The 22,748-nt window shown below is 57.4% G+C and overlaps 9 protein-coding genes across 9 annotated transcripts; 5 read left to right on the top strand and 4 right to left on the bottom strand.

Moving 5' to 3' along the window:
- Positions 1 to 70: 70 nt before the first annotated feature.
- MKK02DRAFT_44004 (glycoside hydrolase superfamily) lies at positions 71 to 1,962 on the bottom strand (the record flags this gene model as incomplete). The annotated part of the gene is made up of 15 exons (XM_053092722.1): positions 71 to 135; positions 170 to 425; positions 457 to 539; positions 572 to 731; positions 763 to 834; positions 866 to 899; positions 941 to 1,027; positions 1,061 to 1,203; positions 1,236 to 1,294; positions 1,326 to 1,373; positions 1,406 to 1,544; positions 1,577 to 1,651; positions 1,687 to 1,793; positions 1,842 to 1,862; positions 1,896 to 1,962. 15 exons carry the CDS (start codon positions 1,960 to 1,962, stop codon positions 71 to 73), a joined length of 1,416 nt encoding a protein of 471 aa, XP_052945095.1.
- Positions 1,963 to 2,157: 195 nt separating this feature from the next.
- Positions 2,158 to 4,807, top strand: MKK02DRAFT_25595 (bacterial alpha-L-rhamnosidase-domain-containing protein; the record flags this gene model as incomplete). The annotated part of the gene is made up of 3 exons (XM_053087064.1): positions 2,158 to 3,278; positions 3,309 to 4,341; positions 4,373 to 4,807. The coding sequence occupies 3 exons, from the start codon at positions 2,158 to 2,160 to the stop codon at positions 4,805 to 4,807; spliced, it is 2,589 nt and encodes an 862-aa protein (XP_052945094.1).
- A 468-nt stretch (positions 4,808 to 5,275) lies between these two features.
- Positions 5,276 to 7,248, top strand: MKK02DRAFT_44002 (general substrate transporter; the record flags this gene model as incomplete). The annotated part of the gene is made up of 10 exons (XM_053092721.1): positions 5,276 to 5,507; positions 5,541 to 5,576; positions 5,612 to 5,710; positions 5,744 to 5,942; positions 5,975 to 6,159; positions 6,192 to 6,378; positions 6,413 to 6,529; positions 6,573 to 6,890; positions 6,923 to 6,990; positions 7,022 to 7,248. 10 exons carry the CDS (start codon positions 5,276 to 5,278, stop codon positions 7,246 to 7,248), a joined length of 1,668 nt encoding a protein of 555 aa, XP_052945093.1.
- A 307-nt stretch (positions 7,249 to 7,555) lies between these two features.
- Positions 7,556 to 10,604, top strand: MKK02DRAFT_44001 (uncharacterized protein; the record flags this gene model as incomplete). Its single annotated transcript, XM_053092720.1, has 6 exons — positions 7,556 to 9,298; positions 9,331 to 9,657; positions 9,690 to 9,765; positions 9,799 to 10,112; positions 10,153 to 10,396; positions 10,441 to 10,604. The coding sequence occupies 6 exons, from the start codon at positions 7,556 to 7,558 to the stop codon at positions 10,602 to 10,604; spliced, it is 2,868 nt and encodes a 955-aa protein (XP_052945092.1).
- A 64-nt stretch (positions 10,605 to 10,668) lies between these two features.
- MKK02DRAFT_44000 (uncharacterized protein) lies at positions 10,669 to 13,879 on the bottom strand (the record flags this gene model as incomplete). Its single annotated transcript, XM_053092719.1, has 7 exons — positions 10,669 to 11,054; positions 11,098 to 11,199; positions 11,242 to 11,707; positions 11,740 to 11,873; positions 11,916 to 12,594; positions 13,301 to 13,689; positions 13,801 to 13,879. 7 exons carry the CDS (start codon positions 13,877 to 13,879, stop codon positions 10,669 to 10,671), a joined length of 2,235 nt encoding a protein of 744 aa, XP_052945091.1.
- Positions 13,880 to 14,538: 659 nt separating this feature from the next.
- Positions 14,539 to 15,915, bottom strand: MKK02DRAFT_43999 (ketopantoate reductase PanE/ApbA-domain-containing protein; the record flags this gene model as incomplete). Its single annotated transcript, XM_053092718.1, has 6 exons — positions 14,539 to 14,766; positions 14,814 to 15,041; positions 15,093 to 15,287; positions 15,336 to 15,616; positions 15,662 to 15,779; positions 15,829 to 15,915. 6 exons carry the CDS (start codon positions 15,913 to 15,915, stop codon positions 14,539 to 14,541), a joined length of 1,137 nt encoding a protein of 378 aa, XP_052945090.1.
- A 210-nt stretch (positions 15,916 to 16,125) lies between these two features.
- MKK02DRAFT_43998 (uncharacterized protein) lies at positions 16,126 to 17,564 on the top strand (the record flags this gene model as incomplete). Its single annotated transcript, XM_053092717.1, has 3 exons — positions 16,126 to 16,308; positions 16,387 to 17,408; positions 17,453 to 17,564. The coding sequence occupies 3 exons, from the start codon at positions 16,126 to 16,128 to the stop codon at positions 17,562 to 17,564; spliced, it is 1,317 nt and encodes a 438-aa protein (XP_052945089.1).
- Positions 17,565 to 18,077: 513 nt separating this feature from the next.
- Positions 18,078 to 20,802, top strand: MKK02DRAFT_32768 (uncharacterized protein; the record flags this gene model as incomplete). The annotated part of the gene is made up of 11 exons (XM_053088571.1): positions 18,078 to 18,142; positions 18,236 to 18,873; positions 18,924 to 18,978; positions 19,002 to 19,061; positions 19,117 to 19,300; positions 19,355 to 19,416; positions 19,465 to 19,659; positions 19,706 to 19,901; positions 19,954 to 20,258; positions 20,308 to 20,446; positions 20,524 to 20,802. 11 exons carry the CDS (start codon positions 18,078 to 18,080, stop codon positions 20,800 to 20,802), a joined length of 2,178 nt encoding a protein of 725 aa, XP_052945088.1.
- Positions 20,803 to 20,851: 49 nt separating this feature from the next.
- MKK02DRAFT_43996 (uncharacterized protein) lies at positions 20,852 to 22,408 on the bottom strand (the record flags this gene model as incomplete). Its single annotated transcript, XM_053092716.1, has 6 exons — positions 20,852 to 21,144; positions 21,198 to 21,290; positions 21,338 to 21,617; positions 21,673 to 21,701; positions 21,751 to 21,869; positions 21,939 to 22,408. The coding sequence occupies 6 exons, from the start codon at positions 22,406 to 22,408 to the stop codon at positions 20,852 to 20,854; spliced, it is 1,284 nt and encodes a 427-aa protein (XP_052945087.1).
- Positions 22,409 to 22,748: the final 340 nt, after the last annotated feature.

The raw sequence follows: 22,748 nt of genomic DNA, 5'->3' as shown, positions 1-22,748 counted from the left end.
CCCGACAAGTGTAGAAGCTGACGGGACAAGACAAGATGTAGCATATGAATCACATTATGACGATCGTACTCTAGGCCGTCCGCTTTGCGTCCGCCATCAAGAACTCGTTCAAGGTGCTCCGCTGGATGCAATTGGCTGAATATCAGCTGTGCTTTGACGATAAACTCACATAAAGAGAAGCTCCTCGCCAGCTCATCCAGCTCATCCATAGTCTTACCCTCAAAATACGATCCATATTCGTGCACCAGCTCCTCGGACAGCAAGATCTCCCTAACCAATCGCGCCAATGGGCGCTTCGGCGGTCGCTGCAATTTTGGATATCGTTCCGATACGCCAGGCACTTCGTGCAGGAGCCACTCTTCGATTGGCTCGAACAGGTGACGGACTTGCCGATCGTCGTTACCCCATGAGTCGGCGGCGAGGCGCTGTCATCAGCCAAGCTGTGAGGGGACGTACCTTTTTCTTTTCGATGAACGGTTTGAGAAGGCGCATGTATGGCGTATCATCGCTGACGTATACCATACCCTGGAACCCAACGTCTACTGTCAGCAAGTACGTCCATCTGACTCACCCTTCCAGAGCCAGATTGACCAGGAGACGTTAACCGCCGAATACATCTCGAGCTGGTGCTTTAAAGCGGCCAGGCGGGAATCGTTGATCTCTTCCCAGTCGGGCTTGCCATCGCCGGCGTTCTGGTAAACCGGCCCAAACTCCCCGTTCCAGATGGGTGCCTGCCATCAGCCAAGCTGTGGAATCACTTACATTGATGGACCGCATGAATTCGACTTTGCGGCTGAACTGCTTCTCGTGATTCGCCACTTGCTCAGCGGTCCTCTGGCGTGAGCTGACACTAAGTAATACTCACTGTGAAGCGGCCAGTGAAGGATGGAAAGCCGTACCTGCTGGTCAGCTATATTCTTGCAAGCTGAGAGTCACCTACGACGAGTAGTCATGGCAAGCGTAAACCACATTCGGCAATAGAGGTCGCTCTGCGAAGCGCGAAAAGTCTGCTCCAAAGTTGTTGCCGCTGGCAGTCAGCTTGACCCTCTCATCGACTCACTCAAGGAAGAGGATGTGATGCGGATCTATCGCGCGGATGGCCTTCTCGACTCGAGCGTAAAAGTCAAGGAGGCGGGTATGTTCCTCGTCCGTTGGCTCGTTGAGGGAGTTGTACCCCGCGACCCATGTGTTGTCTTTGTATCGCTAAAGTCAGCCAAATCTTATGACGGTCTCACCTTTGCGATATGCTCCCAAAGATTCACAGCTCGGTCCTGAAAGTCACGATGGACCCAAACTGAAATCAGCACGCCCAAGGCCGCACTAACAGTTGGCTTGGTGATTGCCCGCGTCTGAATGCCAGTCGTTGTTCTGACCTAGAGTAAGCCTGACTCAAGCGGCCACACACCTCCTGGAGCAGCGTGCAGGTCGATGACGGTGTAGATCTTGTGCTTGGCGCACAGATCAATCACGCGGTCGAGGTGCTTGAAGCCAGACTCCTTGATAACTCTTGGGTTCAAGTCGTCCTCAAAGTGCCGATAGTTGATCTTGCGTCAGTAGTCTCATCTCTTAGACTTACTGGGATGCGAATACAATTCAAACCCAAACTTGAGAAGAGCTTTGCGTCTTCCTCAGTGAAGAAGTATTCGAGAAACTGGACTTAGCTCGGCCCCGTCCCCGCTGACCTACCTTGTCAAAGAAGAACGTGTACTTTTCGTCTCCCAGGCGCTTCCTCAGCTCGGCCCGCACCTGGAACTCGTGCCCGGCGTAGCCAGTAATGAAGTTCTCCATATTCACTGCCATATCAGCATCGAGGAATGAGGAATGCGGGGCTCCAAACGCACTCCATCCCGCCAAAGCCGCGCCTGCAGGTCAGCTTGACTCTACACCTCACTCACCCTTCAACAAGATCGGCTCCCCACCCAGCGTGATGCTACTGCCCTTTACAGTGAGATATTCTGCCATACTGATGCATATGCGCGACACTCGCTGATCGGACAGGCGATTATAGGCATGGGATAGCTCGGGATATCATCATCCCGCGCCCACATGCGGCGCGGGGGTTTCTCGGTGGCCTAGCGTTGACCGGCCCCGACAGCGCCGGTCGTTTGGGAGACTCTACTCAGCCAGTGACGCTGGACCTTGCTCTTCCTCACCACAATGTCGGTCCAAATCGCGCAAGTCACGGCGGAACACCACGAATCGGGCTTTGCGCTGGACACCCCTTCGCCAAGGCTGTCATGGCGATTCAAGGAGACGGAAGCGGAGGACTGGGTGCAGATGGGGTACGAGATCCAGGTCAAGCGGGAGCAAGGGGAGGAGGTGTACAAGGTGGACTCGGCGCAGTCGGTGCTGGTCCCGTGGCCGTCTAGCCCATTGTCGCCCCGGGAAATCGTTGAGGTCCGCGTCCGCGCAATAGGGGCCACCACCACGGACTGGTCGTCAATCACCCTTGAGGCGTCCCTACTCGACTCTAAATGGTCTGCGTCGATGATCACCGGTCCGACCGAGGACGCAAGCCAGCCGAAACACCCTTTCCGCTTACAGAAGCGCTTCACCCTCTCCACCGTCGGTCGGGCTCGGCTTTACGCAACCGCACTTGGCGTTTACGAGGTCGAGATCAACGGTGGGCGGGTCGGCGATCAGCTCCTCACTCCGGGCTGGACATCTTACAATTATCACCTCAACTACCAGACGTACGACGTTGGGGGATACCTACAGGAAGGGGAGAATGTCATCACGGCGCACGTCGCGGAGGGGTGGTATGCGGGGAGGCTAGGCAAGGCGTACCGTAATATCTGGGGAGATAGGCTGGGATTCGTGGGCCAGCTGGAGGTGGATAAAGAGGTCATCGTCAGTGATGACACCTGGTCCGTCCTCGCCAGCTACATCCTCGAGGCCGAAATCTACAATGGCGAAGTTGTCGATACCAACCCCGCGGATGCCCATGTCCTCAACGCCACTATCCTCCCCTTTCCTACCGCCAAACTCATCTCGTCCCACGCTCCACCGGTCCGTCGCGTCATGGAGGTTGCTCCAGTGGCGATGATCACTACGCCAGAGGGCAAAAAGGTGCTGGACTTTGGGCAGAATCTGGTGGGGTGGCTGCGGATCAATCGGGATCTCGAGGGCGATGGGGATATGCTGCTGCGTCATGCCGAGGTGATGGAGGATGGAGAGCTGGGGGTGCGACCCCTGCGTACGGCGATGGCGCGGGACATCATCAAGCTCGGAGGGCCGACCAAGGGCTGGGAGCCAAAGTTTACCTTTCACGGGTTTAGGTGAGTTATTGCTCAGAGCAGTGCTGATAGATATGCCGAGATCACCTACAACGGCGACTTTACCCCTGACGACTTTACCGCCATCGTCATCTCCTCGGACATGCGGCGCACCGGCCACTTCACTTGCTCGCACGAGATGATCAGCAAGCTGCACGAGAACGTCGTCTGGGGGATGCGTGGCAACTTTGTCTCGGTACCGATGGACTGTCCGCAGCGGGACGAGCGGCTCGGCTGGACGGGCGATATACAGGTCTTTGCACCTACGGCCAGCTTCCTCTTTGACACGCACTCCTTTCTCGCCGGCTGGCTCAAGGATGTCGCCGCGGAGCAAAAGCAGTACGACGGCGTCCCACCCATCTTTGTCCCCTGGACTCCACCTCCCAAAGACCTCGTCAACCCCCTCGGCGGACACAAGCCCAAGCCCCATGGCGTATGGGCGGACGTCGTCGCGCATACCCCCTGGGATCTGTACATGGCGTATGGAGACGTCCAGGTGCTGGAGGAGCAGTTCGAGAGCATGGTCCTATGGCTGGAGAAGGGAGTCCCGAGGGCGGAGAGTGGGCTGTGGAGCGGAGAGCAGGCGCAGTACGGGGACTGGCTCGATCCCAAGGCGCCACCGCAGTTCCCCGCGCACGGTCGTACCGACTATCTCCTCCCCGCCAACGCCTACCTCGTCTACACCACCGGTCTCGTCGCTCGGATCGCCCGCCTGATCGGTCGACAAGAAGCGGACAAGTACCAAGCGGATCACGTCCGTCTGCGCGCACTCTTCCGGGACGAGTACATCACCAAGAACGGGCGCGTCACTTCGGATACCCAGACCGCCCTCACGCTCGCCTTGTGGTTTGATCTCGTCGATGAGGATCAGCGCAAGCATACCCTCGGTCGTCTAGAATGGCTGGTCCAATGGGACTACTTCAAGGTGTCGACGGGGTTTGCGGGGACGCCGCTGGTATTGCCTAATCTGGCGAGGCATGGGGCGCTGCATCTGGCGTATAGGATGTTGCAGGAGGCGGACAACCCGAGCTGGCTATATTCTATTGGAATGGGCGCTACAACAATTGTGAGTCGGCGTCAAGCGTGGCTGACGACAGTGGGAACGATGGGACAGTATGCTGCCTGATGGGACGGTCAATCCCGGTCAGATGACTTCATTCAACCATTACGCTCTCGGGTCCGTCGCGGCCTTTATGCATCGGACCATCGGCGGACTCGCCCCTCGCGACCCAGGCTGGAAGTCTGCCCTCATCCAACCTCAGCCAGGCGGGACCGTTACGTCTGCTCAAACGTCGTTTGACTCCCCTTACGGACCCTATGCCGTTTCGTGGGCATTGAACGGCGAGGACATGACGGTCAACATCAGCGTACCGCCCAATACGACAGCTCAGGTCATGCTTCCAGGAGTGAACGAGATGATGGGCTCAGGCAAGAAGGTGTACTCGGTCAAGTGGGAGAAGGATGCGAGATGGCCGCCAAAGGGAAGGCCGGGACCGCAGAGTGTGCTCATGCCTGATAGATTTGTATCTTGAGTAGATCTCGTATATGCAAGTATGATGCTGAAGCTGTCCTCGCTACTGTCAGTCCCTAGGAGAGAGCTCTCAGCTCGATCTGAAGGCTGAAGGTGACATCCAGGCGCAATTTGCCACACCGGTGTGTTCGGCGCCGGTCACGGAGCTCCCCCACTCCGAAATCTAAAGTGGGGGATTACAGTGCACGCTAGCGGCGGACAGCGGTGTTGCCGGTATTAGAACTGACCTCCCGGAGCATGTTTATACCGAGTGTCGCCGAGGTCCCGTGGTGCCAATTCCAGCTAATGCAAGGCACAATGTCTCCACGGGTCATTCTCGGTGCTCCACAACGGAGCATCAGCTGATCCGTTCATACCGCTGATCCGCACAGTCCACCGGCGCCTGTCAGGCCGGAGTGGACTTGGTCAGAGGATACAAGTACTGAGCAGCACGTCCATTTCATGTCCCAGACTCATCATACCACTCACCATGAGCAATCTAGTCAAGAACCACCCCGACAGCAAAACCACCTCGATGGGGATCGAGAACGCCGAGACCACCTACCTCGAGACGATCGACAAGCATGCGGTGGATGACGATATCCCCGTCTCTGCCTTCAAGGACATGTCCCGCCGAGACGCCATCTGGACCTTCCGAAAGGCCATCCTCTTTGCCGTCTTGGTCGCCTGGGCTGCCATTATGGATGGATACTTGATCAGCAGTAGGTTCTTTCGCATGGCTTAGCTGATGCTAGTCCCCGGATCTATTGTGGCCAACAAGTACTTCATAGGTATGTCTTGCTTTCCCCACGCATGCTAACTTCAGCCCAATTCTGCACCGTGATCGAGGGCGATGGCAAGTGCGCGTTAGACTCGGTCTACGTCGGAGCCTGGACAGCGGTCCAGTCAGTTGGCCAGATCATCGGTAAGTCTTGCTGAGGCTCCAGCTGATCGTCAGGCATGCTCAGCGGCCCTATCACGGCTGACTGGCTGGGGCGCAAGTTCAACCTAGCCCTTTTGACAGTCATCCTCACCCTCGGCGTCATCCTCGAGATCGTCGCCACCAACAACGCGGTCTGGCTTTGCGCTCGCCTCTTTGCTGGGTGGGGAACTGGTATGGTACAGACCGGTATCCCAGTTTACATCAGTGAGATCGCGTAAGTCATCAGTCATGGTCCAGCTCATGTAGTCCACCCATGATCCGCGGCGCCCTCATCGCCATGTACAACTTTTGGTTCGGCGTCGGCGGCTTCGCTGCGTCCATCGCTCTTCAGATCGCAGTCGGCCAAGAGGGGTACAAGAACCCCATCTATTCGCAATTCGTCTTTATCGGTCTCATGGTCATCGCCTTTGTCATCATCCCAGAGTCGCCTTGTAAGTCTAGTCAATGCGTGAGCTGACATCAGGGTACTACCTGAACAAGGATCAGCCAGAAAAGGCAAAGGCCATGCTGAAGCGCTTGTATGGCGGTATCGACGGCTACGACGTCGAGCACGAGTATCGCGTCCTCAACTATGAACGGGAGATGCAGAACCGCTTCGCTGCGGATGCGAAGAATGCCAGCTACGCAGAAATCTTCAGGGGGACCAATCGGTAAGTACAGTGAAAAGTTAGCTAATGACTCCAGACGGCGCACCTGGGTCTCCTGGCTTCCCCTCCAGTTCCAGGGCCTCGGCGGCCTCTCCTTCGTCCTCTCCTACACTACCTATTTTTTCCAGCTTGCTGGGGTGGCTGATCCGTTTCTGTAAGGAACGGAATAATCCTGCTCGACCCAGCTGACTCGTCAGTGGAAACGTCATCGTTAAATGCATTCAGCTCTCCGCGCAGGTCATTTCCTGGTACAATATCGAGCGCTTCGGTCGGCGGATTCTCCTCCTTGTTGGCGGCGGCGGCATGGTCGTCTTCTGTCTTGCTATCGCTGCAGTCGGTACCTCACCCAACTGGGTCCCGCCAGGGGGACTCACCATTGCCCTGTTTTGCCTTTGGACATGGTGCTACGCCAGCAGCTGCGCGCCAATCGGATACGTCTACCTCGCCGAGATCGCCACGCCTAGACTGCGAGCCAAGACGGCTGGGTTTGCTGCTGCCTGCACAGCTGTGTTTGGGTGAGTAGTCAGCAGGGTCAGCTGATCAGCAGTATCTTCACCAACTTTGTCACCCCAATCCTCATCTCGGTTCAGAAGGCCGGTTGGAGCTTCAAGACTGGTAAGTACTGGCTGAGGCAACGCTGATGTAGGCTATCTCTTTTTCGGCTTTGGCTTGGTCGGCTGGATCGCCATCTTCTTCACCATCCCCGAGGTCGCTGGGCGGTCTTACGCCGAGATCGACGAGCTGTTTGAGGAATGCGTTCCGACGCGTCAGTTTGCCAAGTACCGGACGCGCGCCCAGATTGCAAAGGAAGAGGTGGACGCGCGTGCAGCTGGGCTGAGCGGTCGGGCAGAGGTCGGGGATGTCAAGGCTTAAGGTAGTCTGTGAGATGCTAGTCAGAAGTCGTGGTCGATCATGTACAGAGGTTTCCAAAGGAGGTCAAAATTTCGGCCGAGCCCTTGTTTCAGATGTCCACATGTCTCAATTCCAACCTCAAGCACTAGTCTTGAATATGATCGCCATACATTCGCACCTTATCATCACGTTTAGACACCTTGACTACGCGTAGGAGTTCGTGTTTGACCTAGCTCGGACGAGCACGGGCAGCTCGCGTCGCGCTCTTCGCCATTGCTCAACGCAGCCCCTTTCAGCCGCCCCAGGCTCTCCCTCTCAGCCCCTTCCAATGGCTCTCCCGCCAGACCACATCACGGCGAACGGTACAGCACTCACCGTCGAACTTGCTGGCCTCGTCCTCTCTCGCTACCTCCAGTCCTTCGGCGCAAATCCGTCCACCTGCCGACACACCGTCACCTACACCGTCATCCCTGCTGCAGACCTACCCGTACAAGTCCCCGCCCCCTCCGGCCCACACTTTGACGCAACCCTTGCCCTACCTCCCGCAGCGGGCTCAGGCACCTTCTCCACCCACGGTCCTTACCCGTCCAAGCTCATGGCGAAGCGGGTCGCGTGCTGGGACGCGTGCAAGGCGTTACTGGACAAGGGGGAGTTGGATGATAGTCTCGGGCCGACTCCAAAAGGCGTGGAACCGAGGGAGAAGAAGCCAAGAGTCAGAGAATGGAGAGATCCAGCGAGTCTGTCGCGCTGGGTCGAGGAGGGAGATAGGGTACTCAAGCCAGAGGATGAGGATCTGCAAAGGGGTCTGAGCTTGTCGGCGCGGTGGGAGGTGTTCAAGGGGACCATCCGGAATCGCCTCCCTGAGGCGTCTCCCGCGATCAATGGGGGAGTGCCGGGAGTGGGCGTGTACGAGGCGCTGGTTCCGGAGGGGGTAGATGAGGTGGTTGAGCGGAGAGCATGGATGACGGCGCTGCAGATGGAGGATGGGCGGGCGCTGGCACTCTTGACATCAAAGCGGTTAGCGGACGGGGTGGAAGAGCTGGAGCTCAAGCCCGGTGTAGGGATGCGGCTGGTGGACATGGGGGAGCTCAAAAAGCTGTCGGAGGAGCAGCACCAGCAAGCTATACGGTACACCGAACAAGTCATACGGTCACAGCTCAACAAAGACCTCCATCCCCCTCCCGCTGGACCTACCTGGCTCGTCCTCCCTCTCATCCGAAACTTCGCTCCTGGCAAGGCAAAGCGGACAGATATCGACTGGGCCGAAATCGCATCCACCCTCGCCATCGCTCCCACCTCCGTCCCATTCTCCGTCGCCTCTCAAGCTCTCCTGGAACAAGAGCTGGTCGACGCGGTAGCGACCAGTCCCGCCGAGTTCGGTCGCCGCTTCTACGTGGAGGAATGGACCAACCTCATCCCCTCCTTCCCTCACCCGGCAGAAATCACCAAATCGATCCTCAACTACTCATTCCAAAAGTTTGGCCCGCCCGTCCTGGAATACCCAGACCAGCGTGTCTTCACCGCCAGTATCGCCACGTCCGGTCGGTCAGGCGGTATCCTCAACTCGTCCCCCTCCACTCCCATCTACCTCATGCCGGAACTCACACAGCGGTACTGCTTTCCCGCCTCAACATACCGTTCCCTCTCCACCATCCCCACTTTCTTCGTCATGCTCACGGACCACCTTGCGGCCAAGCAATTTAACCGTCGCTTATTCGACAACTCCCTCACTCCTGCCCTCGCTCTCCAGGCGCTGACCCCAGCCATGTCCGCTTCCAATCAGCCTAATCGCAGCTACGAGCGGCTCGAGATCCTGGGAGACACGCTCATCAAGCTGTTGACCACGCTGGATACGTGCCTGCGCGGACCCTTGTCGGACAATAGCAGGGTGGATCGTCATATTCTGCTCAGCAACAGGAGCCTACGGGCGAATGGGGTAGAAGCGGGTATCGCGAGCTATATCCGGCCAAAAGAGGGCAGAGCAAAGGCATGGGTGCCAGAAGGGTGGACATTAGGTGGAGTAGAAGTCAAGGCGGAGGAGGGCAAGCGGACAGTCAAGATTGGAGACAAGGTGAGCTTTGCATTAGCGCTTGCTAATTCCAGGTGGTCGCAGATGTTGTCGAGTCCCTCGTCGGTGCCGCCTATCTCTCATCTCCTACCCGCTCCCTGGACGCCGCTATATCCTGCATGAAACGCCTCAAGATCCCCATCGACCGCCTCGAAGCTTGGTCGGACGTTTCGAGGATGTTTGCCCGGCAGAGCAGCCTGGAAATCGAGGTGGACGCTCAGCCCGCGCCAGTGGTACCGGAGCCGACCAAGGCAAAGGTCAAGGCAGACCCGATGGGCTGGATGAAGGCATTCACCAAGCCCGTGGCGGTCTCCGTTATGGGCTATACCTTCCGGGACGCAGAGAAGGGGAACATCATCTTTGTAAGTCATATGGCGGGCGGGGCTGACGGCAGAACGCATCCTCGCAGACTCGCGGAAGGCAAGACTTCCAGCAATACAAGCTGATCGGGGACTCGCTTTTGGACTATTGTAAGTTCGTCACCGGTATTGGCTGACCCCTAGTCGTTGTGGAGAGGCTGTATGACGTCCCGGAGAACTACACACCCGCCGAAATCACCCACATGAAGCACTCTAGGGCCGCCGACCAGGCTCTCGCCGCCATGGCGGTATGTCTGGGCCTGGCAGACCGCGTGGTCGAGATTGACCGCCCAGTCAAGACCGAGATCGACCGGTACATGGTACAGATATCGACGCGGTTCAAGGAGGCGCAGAATGTACTCAAGAGGAGGTCCAAGCAGGGTGTGGTGGGCGAGGCGGTGGAAGAAGCGGGCGGCAACAAGGTGACAGAGTTTTGGTTCGGCGCGAGCCATGCCCCAGTACGTCTGACCCTTCGTTCCAGATCCTGGCTGACGGCAGACTCTCGGCGCTATACCCGAAGTCCTGCTAGGCGCCGTCGTCGCGGACCAAAATGGCGACCTCGCAGCCGCTCGAAAGCTTTTCAACGACAATTACTGGCCATTCATGGAGCAATACGGCGTCGGCCCTATCAACCACAGTCTACACCCCAAAAGCGTCATGCAGGAACGGCTCGGCAAGTTGGGCTGTACATCTTGGAAGATCGTGCGATTGGACGAGAAGGTCAAGGGTGTGGTCTGCGCTGGTAAGTCTCGATTCCTTGAGCGTGAGCCAGCACTAATCCCACAGTCCAGCTTCATGGGCAAGAGATCGGAAGGGGATTTGCAGAGTCGCAGAACCTGGCGACTCGAGTGGCGTGCGAGAATGTGCTTGCGACCTTGAAGGAGGAGACTGTACGGGACATTTGCAGTTGCAGGTGGGAGGAGGCCAAGGAGGGGCAGGCGGTAGCTTAATTATACAGAGGACATAACATATCATCACTAGCATCTAGAACACAACATGCAATATCATTGGACTTTACAACGAGAAGCGCTCGGCGTGGAGCTCGACGCCTCCAACCCGCTTCCGATCTGCGCATGGGATAGCCCTGACTATCCGCTCGACGCTATCCCCTAGAGCAGTCGGCCCGCATACGCCAACTCCCACACCTCCATCCCCCTCCGGCTGAGCAGCAATGAGCTGTGTCAATATGCCTGCGAGATCCGGTCGGCCCTGGAAAACCACCGTCTTCAGATCTCCCTTTGTCTTCTCCAGCCCGATCTTGTCCTCCTTGTCCGCCGAGAACGCGTCCTTGGCGGTAAAGTGTAGCCGAAGGTCAAAGATAAAGTGCTCGTTTGAGGCTTTTATCGTTTCCGCGGTGTGGATCATCTCGAGGAGGATAGGGGACAGATCATCAAGTGTGGCTATGATATCAGCTCGTCTCAGGTCGCACGGCTGACGGCTTACCTCTATCTTTCACAGTCCAAACTAGTAGAACGTGCTGGCACTTTGACCGGGCCGCCGCCACATCCGCCAAAAGTCCTCTTACGACGCCAAGACCAAATGAGACTGATCATCAGCTTGACCGATACGGTCAAAGGCGCTACTCACTGCCTGATCCACCAACAGCGATCATGACCGACCGGAAAGCGGGGAACAAGAAGTTCAATGGCCCGCCGTATGGTCCCTCTACAGAGCAACGCATGGTCTTTCGCTCGAGGGCGAGATTGTACAGTGACTCTGTCCAATCCCCCGCCACCTTGATGACCAGCGTGACCTCCTGTCCCTCCGTAGCGGCAATGGTAAAGGGGTGAGACTCGAACGAGCTGGTCCATAGTGACGGGACGAGCAGGCGAACGCGGACATGCTGGCCGGGTGTAAAGCCCTTGGTCAGGGCGGGGAAAGTGACCAGGGTGGAGGCGGCTCCAGGGAGGGGTGTGATTGTGGCGGTGGTGATACGAGTGGTGATGCTGCGGACAACGGTATTGATGACGAGAAGTGCCCAGATAGCGAGGAGGTAGGGGACGACATCTTGCGAGTGGTAGTTGAGACCAGCCATGAGGAGTAGGATTCCGATCTAAAGTCAGCTGCGTTGTCTCGAGTACTCACGTGATGCCCAAATTTGAACAGCAGCCACCATCTCCGCCGCACGTAGCCTATAGAAAGGACCCCAGTGAGGCATAGACCGGCATAGCCCAAAGCAGCGAGGTAGTTCTCCGGCTTGGCCATCTCCTGCTTTGCGACTGCTGGTCAGCTGTGGCCAAATGTCAAGACTGAAGACTCACTGCCTGCCTGGTAAAAGACCACAAGGTACGCGATGACATGCAGGGTTGACAGCAGCAAGACCAGCCGCCCTGTCCATCGGTGCAAAAAGTTGACAGCGGTGTAGCCGTGAACGACCCATGTCCCGACTCCGCCCGACTTGATGCCAAGTCCCGCCGTCAGAGCGAGCAGACTCATGACAACCAGCGTGCTCCTACTGGCGTCCGTGAGGAATGTCGCCTGACACCATCCCGCAATGCCCACACCCACCGCCCACATGAGAGCGACGAGCAGAAACTCGGAGAGGGGGAGGTCAAAGAAAGGGATCCGCCGGACCGGTATAGGCCATTGACGATGGCGAAGCCGCTTGGGCATATTCCGTTCCATCGCGACCCCGTTACTGAGGCGAAAGCCGTGCCAGATCCCGTTGGCTCGGATCCGAATGTAGGTGTATGGCATCTGCGCGAAGATGTAGGCGAGCATGATCACCATCATGGCGATGAACATGTAGCGGTTGGCGAGGTATGCTGCTTCTTCGAGGTCTGAAGCGTGGTGAAACGCCTCGGTCGAGTTGATAGCGGTACCGGGCGCGTACCAGACATTTGTACCGTTGTACCCGGGTAGATCTAGGGAGCCTCGACGTTGCATCTTCTTGGAGATGAGTAGAGATGTCAGTCCGAGGTCGAGGTAGAAGAACAGAAACTTCGCTGCGTCAGTAACACATGCGCCCCCTTTCACGCCTCCCGTCGCCTCGAAAGACGAGGAGGACCAGGTGGGACGAGCTTCCAGAGACAGCGGCTCGGACTGATGCAGATGAAGGAATTAATGAGCAACTGAATTGATCGGCATTAAAAATTAACCGCTTTGGGTAGTTTTGATACAAAGCTTCCGAGATCTGACGTCGATCGCTCGTGTGTGGGGCCGAGGGCCCTGGGCCTAGGCCCTGATATCGGATCCGAGATCTCCGAGATCTGGGACGTCTATCATCGTCTATCCGCAGCGAGCGTGCTTAGTTTTACTGTACTGTACGAGTGTGGTGCGGCAGGCTACCCTCGTCTTCCCTTTGGCAGGCGACGGACTCGGAAATCGAGGGCAGCTTGATCCGAGCTTAGAAAAGCCAGCCTGTCCGGACCCCCTTTACCGGCTCTCCCAAAGTGTACTTTATGGGCATCGATCAGACAGGCCTTTCCTATCCTAAACATCAAGCAGAGTGTGACCAGATCGACTCAGCTTGGCATCCCTCTCATGGGTCGGTCTCCATTGTGTCCTACTACCTGACACTCATGTAACAAACATGACATCGAACACGTTACCAGCTGTATATCAACCCAGGTCCTCCCCATGGCCAGGGCAGTCTGGTCCGGCGCGATGTAGCTCCGGCCCCATCACAGACACTCCCCTCATTTACGTTTCCCGACTCCCCCTCAGAGGGACCCCACAGGTCCATCGCCTCCCATGGATAATCACCGGGTGTTGTGTACTCGTACAGGTCGCATTCGAAGATACAGGTAGTCGTTTCCATTCCGTTCTCATCAATCGTCTTTATCTCGTCTCCCACGCGGTACATGTCCATCAAAATGATGCTCCTTAGCTTCATAGAGTCCTCGTGGGTTGGAGAAGGATCGCCAGTGCTGGCAGGGTCGTCTGGCAGAAGGCGGAACCTGGCCCGGCCGAGCGGACCCCCCTGAGATACCTCGATCGTGGCGTTGCCGTAGTCCAAGGGGAGGTGTAGCTCTTTTCCCGGCTGCGCCGGTACGAAGTCCTTGGTGAGCAACCACGACTTCCAGGTAAAAGGTTCTGAGTCAGCCGACGCTTGGGACGGTCCATCGCCGAAGTCCGGGCTGTCTTGCCTTCTGGTCCACACAGCTCTGCATCTGCCTTGACCCACGTATGGTGTGCAGGGCTTACGACTCTTGGGTGAAGACGAGTCGTAGGTGTACTCGGGAAGCCTCTTCTCGGCGGGTGACACAGTCCCCTGCGACGTCATGATGTAAGAAGTGGTACGAGGATTCATAATGAGCTGTGATCGTTCGTCGAGTCTTGGATCGAAGAGGGCGGTGGGTGTATACTTATAGTATATTGTTGGGGTGAGACTGTGAGTAGGAAGCAGTCTAAGGGCGACAGGGTGGCGCAAATCTCTATAAGAGGCGATGAGCTTAAGACTCAGCTGCTCTCCCTCAAAGGGAAACTCACATGCCCATGACCTCAGCACGTCATCCCCCGTATCGTACCGCACTCCTTTCTCGTGGTGGAACATGTGGGCAGTGTCACGTTTCAGGGGGTACACAGCACCGCAGCCACTCGCTCATCCTTTGTTGTCCATATCCCGAAGAGGAGACGAGGGACGTACGAGGATCTCAGACTTGAGTCAGCTGCACCGCCTTACAACCATCCGAGACTCCCACTGGGCTTCCTGATACTCAGCAGAGTCTGCCAAGACATGTCTGTACTGTTGACGGCATGATTCGTGAACGGGGTAGGATGTCAGTATGTGACTGAGCGTCCTTAGCACCATCGATCTCAGCTTGCACAACACGCTTGCGAAAGTGTAAGGTAGTGGCGTCAGTAGTGTCAATCATAAAACAGCTAGATGGCCTTGCTTGAGCGAAATCTGACGGTACGTACTACTTAGCTCTGACTCATGATTTAATTTGATGATGCTCGCCGCTCCAAGATATCCGCCTGCAGACCCCTCATCAGCGCCTCCACAATCTCCACTCTCGGCACATCCACCCCCACCTCCTTTGCCAGCCGCACCACCTCGCCGACAATGACCTCGACCTCTATTGGCCGATTCTGCTCGACGTCGATCCAGAGGGACATCTTGTGCGGTGTTTGGCCATTCGCAATCTTGGTCAAAGCCATCTTTGTTATCTGACTCGTCAGCCAAGCCATACCCCACACCTTGGCGGGATACTTACGATTTCCCAGCACTGATCCGCGAGCTCTTGCCTACTACCCATCCCCTTCCCGCCCAGGTTGTACTGCGGATCGCCCTCTCTCAGCAGGCCAGCTTCGAAACCCACATCGACGATCTCTCGGATCATCTTCTTGATGGGTGCGACGGTTGCTGCGGGCAGAGCGGCATACGTTGAGGGGTATGTGCGTGATAGAGCTTGGATAGATGACCAAGTTGCATTCCAGATGTTCTGATAATCAGTTTGGCCGTACCAAGAGGAGGATGCTGATACCATACTCACCTTGGCGTACCGTACAGCATCAACGTGATCTGTGGTCTTGATGTTGGCTCCTCCTTCCTCTAGCAGACTGCGCCATGCTTCCAGCGCCGCGGTCTCTCTTTCGGTGAACACGCGTGTGGGTTGAGATGTCTGAGGTGAGGCAGACGAAGGTCTGAGACGAGGTATTGGCGGGTAGATACCCGATACCAGCGTGTCCTAGACAGTCAGCAGCTTCCCTAGAATACTAATCAGCGGACAGCTCACCGCTCCTCTCCACTCCACTACAGCCCCATTCTCCTTCGCCATCACCCCAATCCACGCCAAGCTCGAGATCATTGGCGTTCCACTTGCTTCCACAGCCTCCTGCAGCTCCCGCTCCACCCCGAGACCGTTCTGGATCAAACACCATGCTCCGATCTGACCACTGGCGATAGCAGGCGCGAGGAGGGATGTATTTGGCAGAACGTCGGGGAGGCATTTGGTAGTCAAGAGGCAAAAGTCGTAGTGCTTTCCAGGGGTCAGAGCTTCTGCTTGAGACTTGACGACTGCGCCGATAAGCTTGACCCAGTGGAAGGACGCAAGAGACCTACCTCGATGTGGTCTCCAGCCCGGGATGTCGCCGACTTTGTCGGTCTTGAGCGTCACACCTTCGTTGGCGTACAGCTCATAATTCGATCGAGCGACCGCTGTGACTCTGGCTCTTCCTGACTGTACGTCAGCTTCAGACTGCGGGAGCCACTGTTGGAGCTGAGCTGACCTTCTCCAAAAGATAAGCATAGACTGAGCCGATTGAGCCGAGACCGACGAGCAAGATCTCGACTGGGGGAGGTGCAGATGTGGACATGGCTCGGTAGGGGGATGTCCAGCAGATGGGAGATCTGAGCGGAAACGAGCGGCGAGATGATATGGATGCCTTCAGTATTAGGTGCGGGCGGCGCAGGACCATGTACACTGCTTGTACGAGTATGACGATGCAGTAACGTTGCGCTGCTGAGTAGGGTGGGTGAGTAGGGTGGGGAAGATTGGCTGATAGTGTTTTGACTGGTGCCACGTCATGCGCGCCCTCGTTATTGCCACTTTCGGCGAGAATTCCTCTTCTATGCCACTCGTTGTTGCTGCTGCTGTTGACATCGATCTCGCCACCTTTGCATCCTATATCAGTCAAAGTAGCAGCCACCCCAGCAAAGCAACAGACGCACTCAGCAAGCACGGGCAACTTCTCCGCTCAACAACACCTGTAAGTCGCAGAGTGGGGGACCCCACCCTCCCACCGCCAGCCATATCTCCGGGAACCACCGCTGATGCACCCTCTCAGACGGCACCCGCCGCCCAAGCCATCACCTCGGCGTCCACCGCTATCGTCCATACCTCCCCCACTCTTCACAAGATGGATCACCCTCACACCCTCTCCGATGCCTCCCTCCACCCCATCGCCCCTGATCTCCTGCACGACGGCAATGACATGGATGGCATGGACCCGGAACTTGCGCGCGCCACCGCTACCGTCCTAGCCAACCAAGTCATCCTCCAAGGCGGTGACGGCGGTCATGACGACAATGTCAACCCTGAGGACTCGCTCCTGGACCCCGGTCTCGCAGACAAGTGGGATCACTTTGACGCCACGGCGTTCTACCCCCAAGGCATACCTTCGGACGCGTTCTCCCAGGGCCACGGCGGAGGGAGTCACATCGATCCTAGCCTGGATATCAACCAGCAGAACGCGCCCGTGGATGAGGATCATAAGCTGCACGAGGCGGCTGACGGCGCTGTACCTGGAGATAACGCCGACTCCAATGCCTCTCTCGGTGCGGACCTCGGGCAAGTCACCTCTCCCACGGCCGGAGACGCTGCCGACCCAAATGCCGTCCCGACGGGCGGCAAGCGCAAGCGGGCACGCCGGGACCCATCTCAACCCTCTACCTCCACCCAACGTAAACGCCCATCCATGATCCAAGATCCCAACGATCCCAACGCACACCTCTTCCTTCCCTCCAACCTCCAAGGTCGTACTGTCGAGTACGCCACCTCTCCGCTCGAAGACACACGGGCCGGGCCGGTCTACGTCCACCCACCCCAGGGAACCGTGCAGGCGTGCGTGCGATGCCATGGCATCAAGCGCAAGTGTGAGGCACTGGAATGGCGGTTGAGGAGCGAGGTTGGCACCAGCAACACAGGAGAGGGGACGATTGTCAACCCGAGTGGGTTCCAGGCTGGGATGGGAGCTGTTCCAGTCGTCTCGAGCAGTATGGGCGGGGTGATATGGGATAGGCCAAGATGCTCGGGTTGCGACAAGGCAGACGTGCCTTGTGTCTTCGAGCTGGGTGCAGCGAGCTCAGGGTAGGTTCTCCCGTACGGATCCTCGTGATTGCGCTGATAGCCAGTTTCGTCCACCACCTTCGCTCAGAAGCTCTAGCTCTCGCCGAGGAGCTTCTCACGGCTCGTCAGCGGATACAAGAGCTGGAGATCTCGCTCGCGGTCAGCCAGACCGAGTGATCCTGGAGCCCGACTGGAACACAACGACTCCGGAACATCATCAAGCGGCTTCTGGGCGGCGGCGGAGATCCTGAGCAGGGTGGGCAAGGTCGGAACCTGCCAGGCTCAGGGGGTGATCTTGTATTGGTGTACCATCTCCAGTCTTGTATGAGTACGGGTGTATATCACTTGGTCCATAGTCCCATATGTCATGTACGATCTCAGCTCTGCATCTCAGGTACCGCAAGGACCGTGGTCGGTGACTATCCTGAAACTTCAGCTCAACCCGGAGAGGGCAAGTAGATGAGGTCTGAGTCCTGTAAGGGTTCTTGGGCTTGTGGCAACACGCATCACCTACTTCAAGACTCCCAAGAAACTTCAGCTTGAGCGCACGGATTGCCTGGAACTCGGGCCAAATATAACGCGTAGCCGAGAACTACACTTGCATAGTGACCGTCACCCACTTCACTCACTACAAAAGGAGACCGCAGCGCGGTCGGCACACGGCTAGTACAGCAGAATCGACCAGAAGGGATGTCTCGAGTCCCCTATGAGGTTCACCGGGCGAGAAAGAGAGCGTCAAGCCATATGAGAGCTGGGTGAGTCTCCGCATTCCTCACTCGTCCCCTCGCAGCATCTCTGCTGCCTTGCTAACGCTCAACTGGGTCTGAAGACTCTGCTGATCCTACCAGGAGCGAGACGCCCACAGAGACCGAGTTCGACTTTGACGGCGCCTCCTCCCTCGCCTCGTACTCGACACACGTCACGTCGTCGTCCTATCGCCAGTCTGGCCCCTCCTTGAGCTACCCACCGAGCTCAGGCGCTGACCTCCGTCGACGCGCCCTCTCACCCTCCGGCTCAGCCTCACCGCAATTCTCACTCCACTCTCCACCATTATCCCAAAATGGCCCCATGTCGGCCGGAGCGCATTCGCTCTTTCCACACCGCCAATCCTCCTCTCGTCCCGGAAGTAGCTCGCGCGAGTACCAGCCAGCCTTCGCTGACTCATTGGCCCCGGCGCCGGACGCTCGAAGGCGGAGCAGCCGGACTGGCGAGACGGACGAAGAGCGGCGAGTGAGACGCGAGAAGCGCCGGGCGGAACGGAGCGCAAGAGGGCCGGAGGGAGAGGACCGGAGGGCTGTTGCGCGGAGTAGCAAGCTCGCACACAAGAAGGAGAGGGAGGAGGAAGAGGAGAGGCGATATGGATCGACGTTGAGGAATTGGGTCAAGTGGAGTATGTGGGGAGGGGCGGAGGGGGACCGGTGGAAAGGTCTGGGATGGGGTCTGGGGGGTGTCCTGGTCTTGCGTCTAGCGGTCGTATTGGTGATCGGTGAGTGCTGTTGTTAGAGCTCGGAGAGAGAGCAACAGCTGATCTTGCAGGTCTTCGGGAGTATGGCCCTAGTTCTCATGGCGGGCAAGCAGAACTCAGCGGTAGGTCCACGTGCTGGAACGAAGCAGATGCTCAATACTCATGTACGAAGGGTCGATACCGCCGTTACATCGCCTCGCAGCATTGATGTCAGTACTTCTGCCGTCTGATATGAGCTCAAAGGATGACCAGCTGATTGCATAGGTACCAATCCTCGCCCACCAAAACACATGATAGTATGCAGCACAGCAGAGCCGACTTGGCGCAAAATCAGGCTCTGAGTCTGCACTTGCCAGCACTACTTCTGGAGATGGCCATCTTGTGGACGGGCGTCATCATGTGGGTCAAACTAGAGGGAAGGTGGAAAGGCCGTAGTTGGCGAACCCAGGTGTGTCGACTCCATGCTTTTGCTATGCGCGACCCATTGAGCTGACTCGTACAGTTGACTGGAATTCTGACTTTCCTCCTCCAGCCCGCTCTAATCTACACGGCCGCACAGACACCGTGAGCTTGCCGATATGAGGTACTGCTAGCGAGACAGCTGACGAGAAGGTTGACGCCCTTATTCCTTGGTCTGGCCATCTGGGCTCTGATCTTCTTGACGAGATCTCAAGACATCTTGGGGGTCACGGCTGTCGCACTTGCTCTCGGCCCGGCAAACTCTCCGGGGCCAGCAAGGTGGACTTTATTGCCTGGCGTGGGTTCGTTTTTGCTTGGGAAGGGAGTCTGGCTTGGAGGATCTAGAGGGTGAGCTCCGTCGTATTCTGCGCCCGATCTGGGACTGACTCGCCAGTATGCGCCATGTTGTTTCTGCTTTGCTCGTTTTCGCCACCTCTAGCATGATCGCTGGTCCAGCCACTTCATCCGCTGCTCTCTTATGGACCGGGAGGCCACTCGGACGGGACGTAATCCGAGCCTTCCTCCAGTCCGGCCTACCTTGGCTGCCAGCTCACCTGGCAACGTCTGCAGAGCATGTTCGCTCTCATTGGGTAAGTAGCTGAAGAGAATCTATCTTCCCGCGAGCGCTAGCTGAATGTGCAGGTGCGTTGTCTCTTGACCGCCGCCTGCCAGCTCCCTACGATCATCATTGCCCTGTACACAGCCTTCTCCACGCGCATACCGACTTCCGCGGCTCCGGCAGGCGAGCCACCTCTCACCAACCTCCTCCCGCTCATTCTCGCCACATCCGCCTTGCCCATCTACCTGCTTTCCTCCCCTGCAACCTCGACCGCCGAATCCGGCGATGCACTGTTCCCGCTTTCACCTTTGACGCTGATGATGGGACTACGAGGGGAAGACGAGTCGTGGGACGTCGGGGTCTTGATCAGTAACGTGGCGATGTTCAGGTCAGTCTCAAATGGCATGATCCAGCGCGGGCTGAGCTGACCCATGAAGGATGCGTCCTGGATACGCTTCAGGGCTTGCTTCGGCCTCAACGACACTTGTGCTGCTTGGTACTCACAGGTGGAATCGCTTCATCGGGCATTCGCCTGCTCGATGGAGAGATAGCAGCTGGGTGCGAAGAGCAGGCTATGTAAGTTGGGCACAATCAGCCGTCTTCGCCCGCTTGTCGGATCAAGCGATAGCAAGGGAGCAAGCTGATATTCTGAGGCCGTATACGTCATTTTCTTAACCGTCGTCGTACTCGAATTGGCCCAACACACCACACTTCCTGCGCAATATCACATCTTCTCGGTCCCCTCGGCCTGGTGGGCGATACCCACCAAGGCAGGCGCATACCTCTCGACTGGGATCCTATGGGTCACTTGGGTTTGGGCAGTGCGGAAGCTAGTGGAGAGCGCATGGGCAATGGGTGGTTTCTCCGGCTCAGAAACCGGGGGTAAGAGGAGCCCAGGAGGAGTAGAAATACAGGTTATAGATGCTACATGATGCCAGACCTTGGTATGAGGCTCAACAAATGCGCTGATCAGATCCATATCTACAACCTCATAGGCTTGAGAAGCGGGGATGGCGGCGGTGAGGGCGGTAATGGGATGCCACTAGCGACACCCAGCACTCGCCTTTCTCTCGCGGAATCCATTTGTGGCCTACGTCCAGCCGAGCGGGAAGGCGATGGCGGAGGTGAAGGATAGGGATATGGAGCTGCTTCGAGAGAAGGAGGAGCGGCGGCGAAGTTGTTTGTGGACTTCCGATCGGCTTCTGCGCGTCGAAGCGCGTCAATCCAGAGTGGTCTGATTTGCGGATGTGTCGAGATCGCACGGTCAATGAGCACTGAAGTTTATGAGCTGATATACCCAGCCGCAACACTGTATAATGTAGCTCACCTTCTTCCATTCCCTGCTTGATTCGAGTCTGAGTGTGCGTCGGATCGCCCTGAGAAAGCAACGGGCCGACGATATCGTGAAATCCAGTGATAGCTGCACCGTCAGCTTCCGCTTGTATGCTTTGAACCGATGTCGCTCACCCTCCACTTCCAGACCTCGCACAGCCACCAGGACCTCCTCCAGTCCTGGCTGTGTCCCCTGTCTATCGGCGGACCACACACCCGCTAGCTGATTGATCCCGACTGATAGCGACGCAAAGATCCGGTGTAGAAGACGGATCTGTAGGAATGGGGGTCGGTCACCCAGTGTCAGGCTGAGGGAGCGGCTGAGGAGGGTCGGGCTGGTAGATGCGGATGAAGAAGGGGCGAGAAGGAGGTGCAGCTCCGTCGCTAGGAGGAGGACGAAGACTAGGTTTCTCCACTGCTGGATCAGCTTTGTGCCGTGGTGAAGCAAGCACGGAAAGTGTGAAGCTTACGAAGGCGCCGTCTTTGGCACGACCCAGCACTGAGGAGTCAGCTCCGGTCCGAGATAGATCGTATGCCATTGAGCTTACAGCTCAGGAGTAGCATGATCGCGCCTGAGATGACGTAGAACCCGCTCGACTGGTTGATCCCGAATCGCATATACTCGCGAGTCGTCACGGCTTTCCACTGCAGGATGTCCGCTCCAAACCTCTTCGAGTCAGCCATAACCCACCAAGCGGATATTGACGAGGATATATAGAAGACAGAGAGGACCTACCGGTCATATGCCCACCGCTTTATCGGGTCTGATAGGCCCTCGTATGCTTGTCTGATCCGGATGAAGTGGTCACCCGAGCCTTCTGCTCCTTGTCTGATACGATCTGGATGATACGTCCGCGACCTATCCGTGAGCCGAGATCCTATCGGCAGAGGAGGGACTAACAGAGTTCTGAATGCCCGCTTGAGCTCATCCTCCCCAGCACCCCTTCCAACCCCTAAGAGGGCATACCAATCCCCCGCCTCCCCACTTTCCGCCTCGCCCGACCCAGCTGCGCCCCACCCAAAGCTCCACACGAGGTATGCGCCAATAACGAGCGTAAAGACGTGTCTGAAGTTCCGCTGGTATCCTGGCGAGCCTGGCGGGGAGGGCGGGAAGATCTGCGGGAGGTAGGTCGAGAGATGGGGGATGAGCTGGTGTGTGAGGGGAGAGGGGACGACCGAGAGCAGAAGCGGAGTGAGGAATGACATGGCGACGCGCGATGTGGTGGCACTCGTCCACTGGTCGAGGCCGCCTACTCGCGCGGGTCGGCTTGTTAGCAGGTCCCGAGGGTATAAGTATGGTGGAAGGACGAACGGAGCATCGTCGTCGCGCGTCGCGAGAGATCTCGTGTCAAGCAGGTCCGTGCGTCAGAAAACATATGTATGGGCCTAGCTAGGGTGCGGGAGCTTGTAAGGGCCCAGGTGTAAGAGTGCGGTGGACGCAAATTGCAGCTTGTAGGCTGAGGCTTCATGGTATCGTTGGCTCCTCCTACAGCTTGAATGAGCGTCGTCCAGAAAGTAGGGCAGAGCGACACCGGAAACGCAGGCA

Source organism: Dioszegia hungarica, assembly GCF_025882075.1.
Source record: "Dioszegia hungarica strain PDD-24b-2 chromosome Unknown MKK02contig_8, whole genome shotgun sequence".
NCBI lineage: Eukaryota > Fungi > Basidiomycota > Tremellomycetes > Tremellales > Bulleribasidiaceae > Dioszegia > Dioszegia hungarica.
The sequence above is the reverse complement of the archived record's forward strand: the minus strand, read 5'-3'. Positions and strand labels throughout refer to the sequence as shown.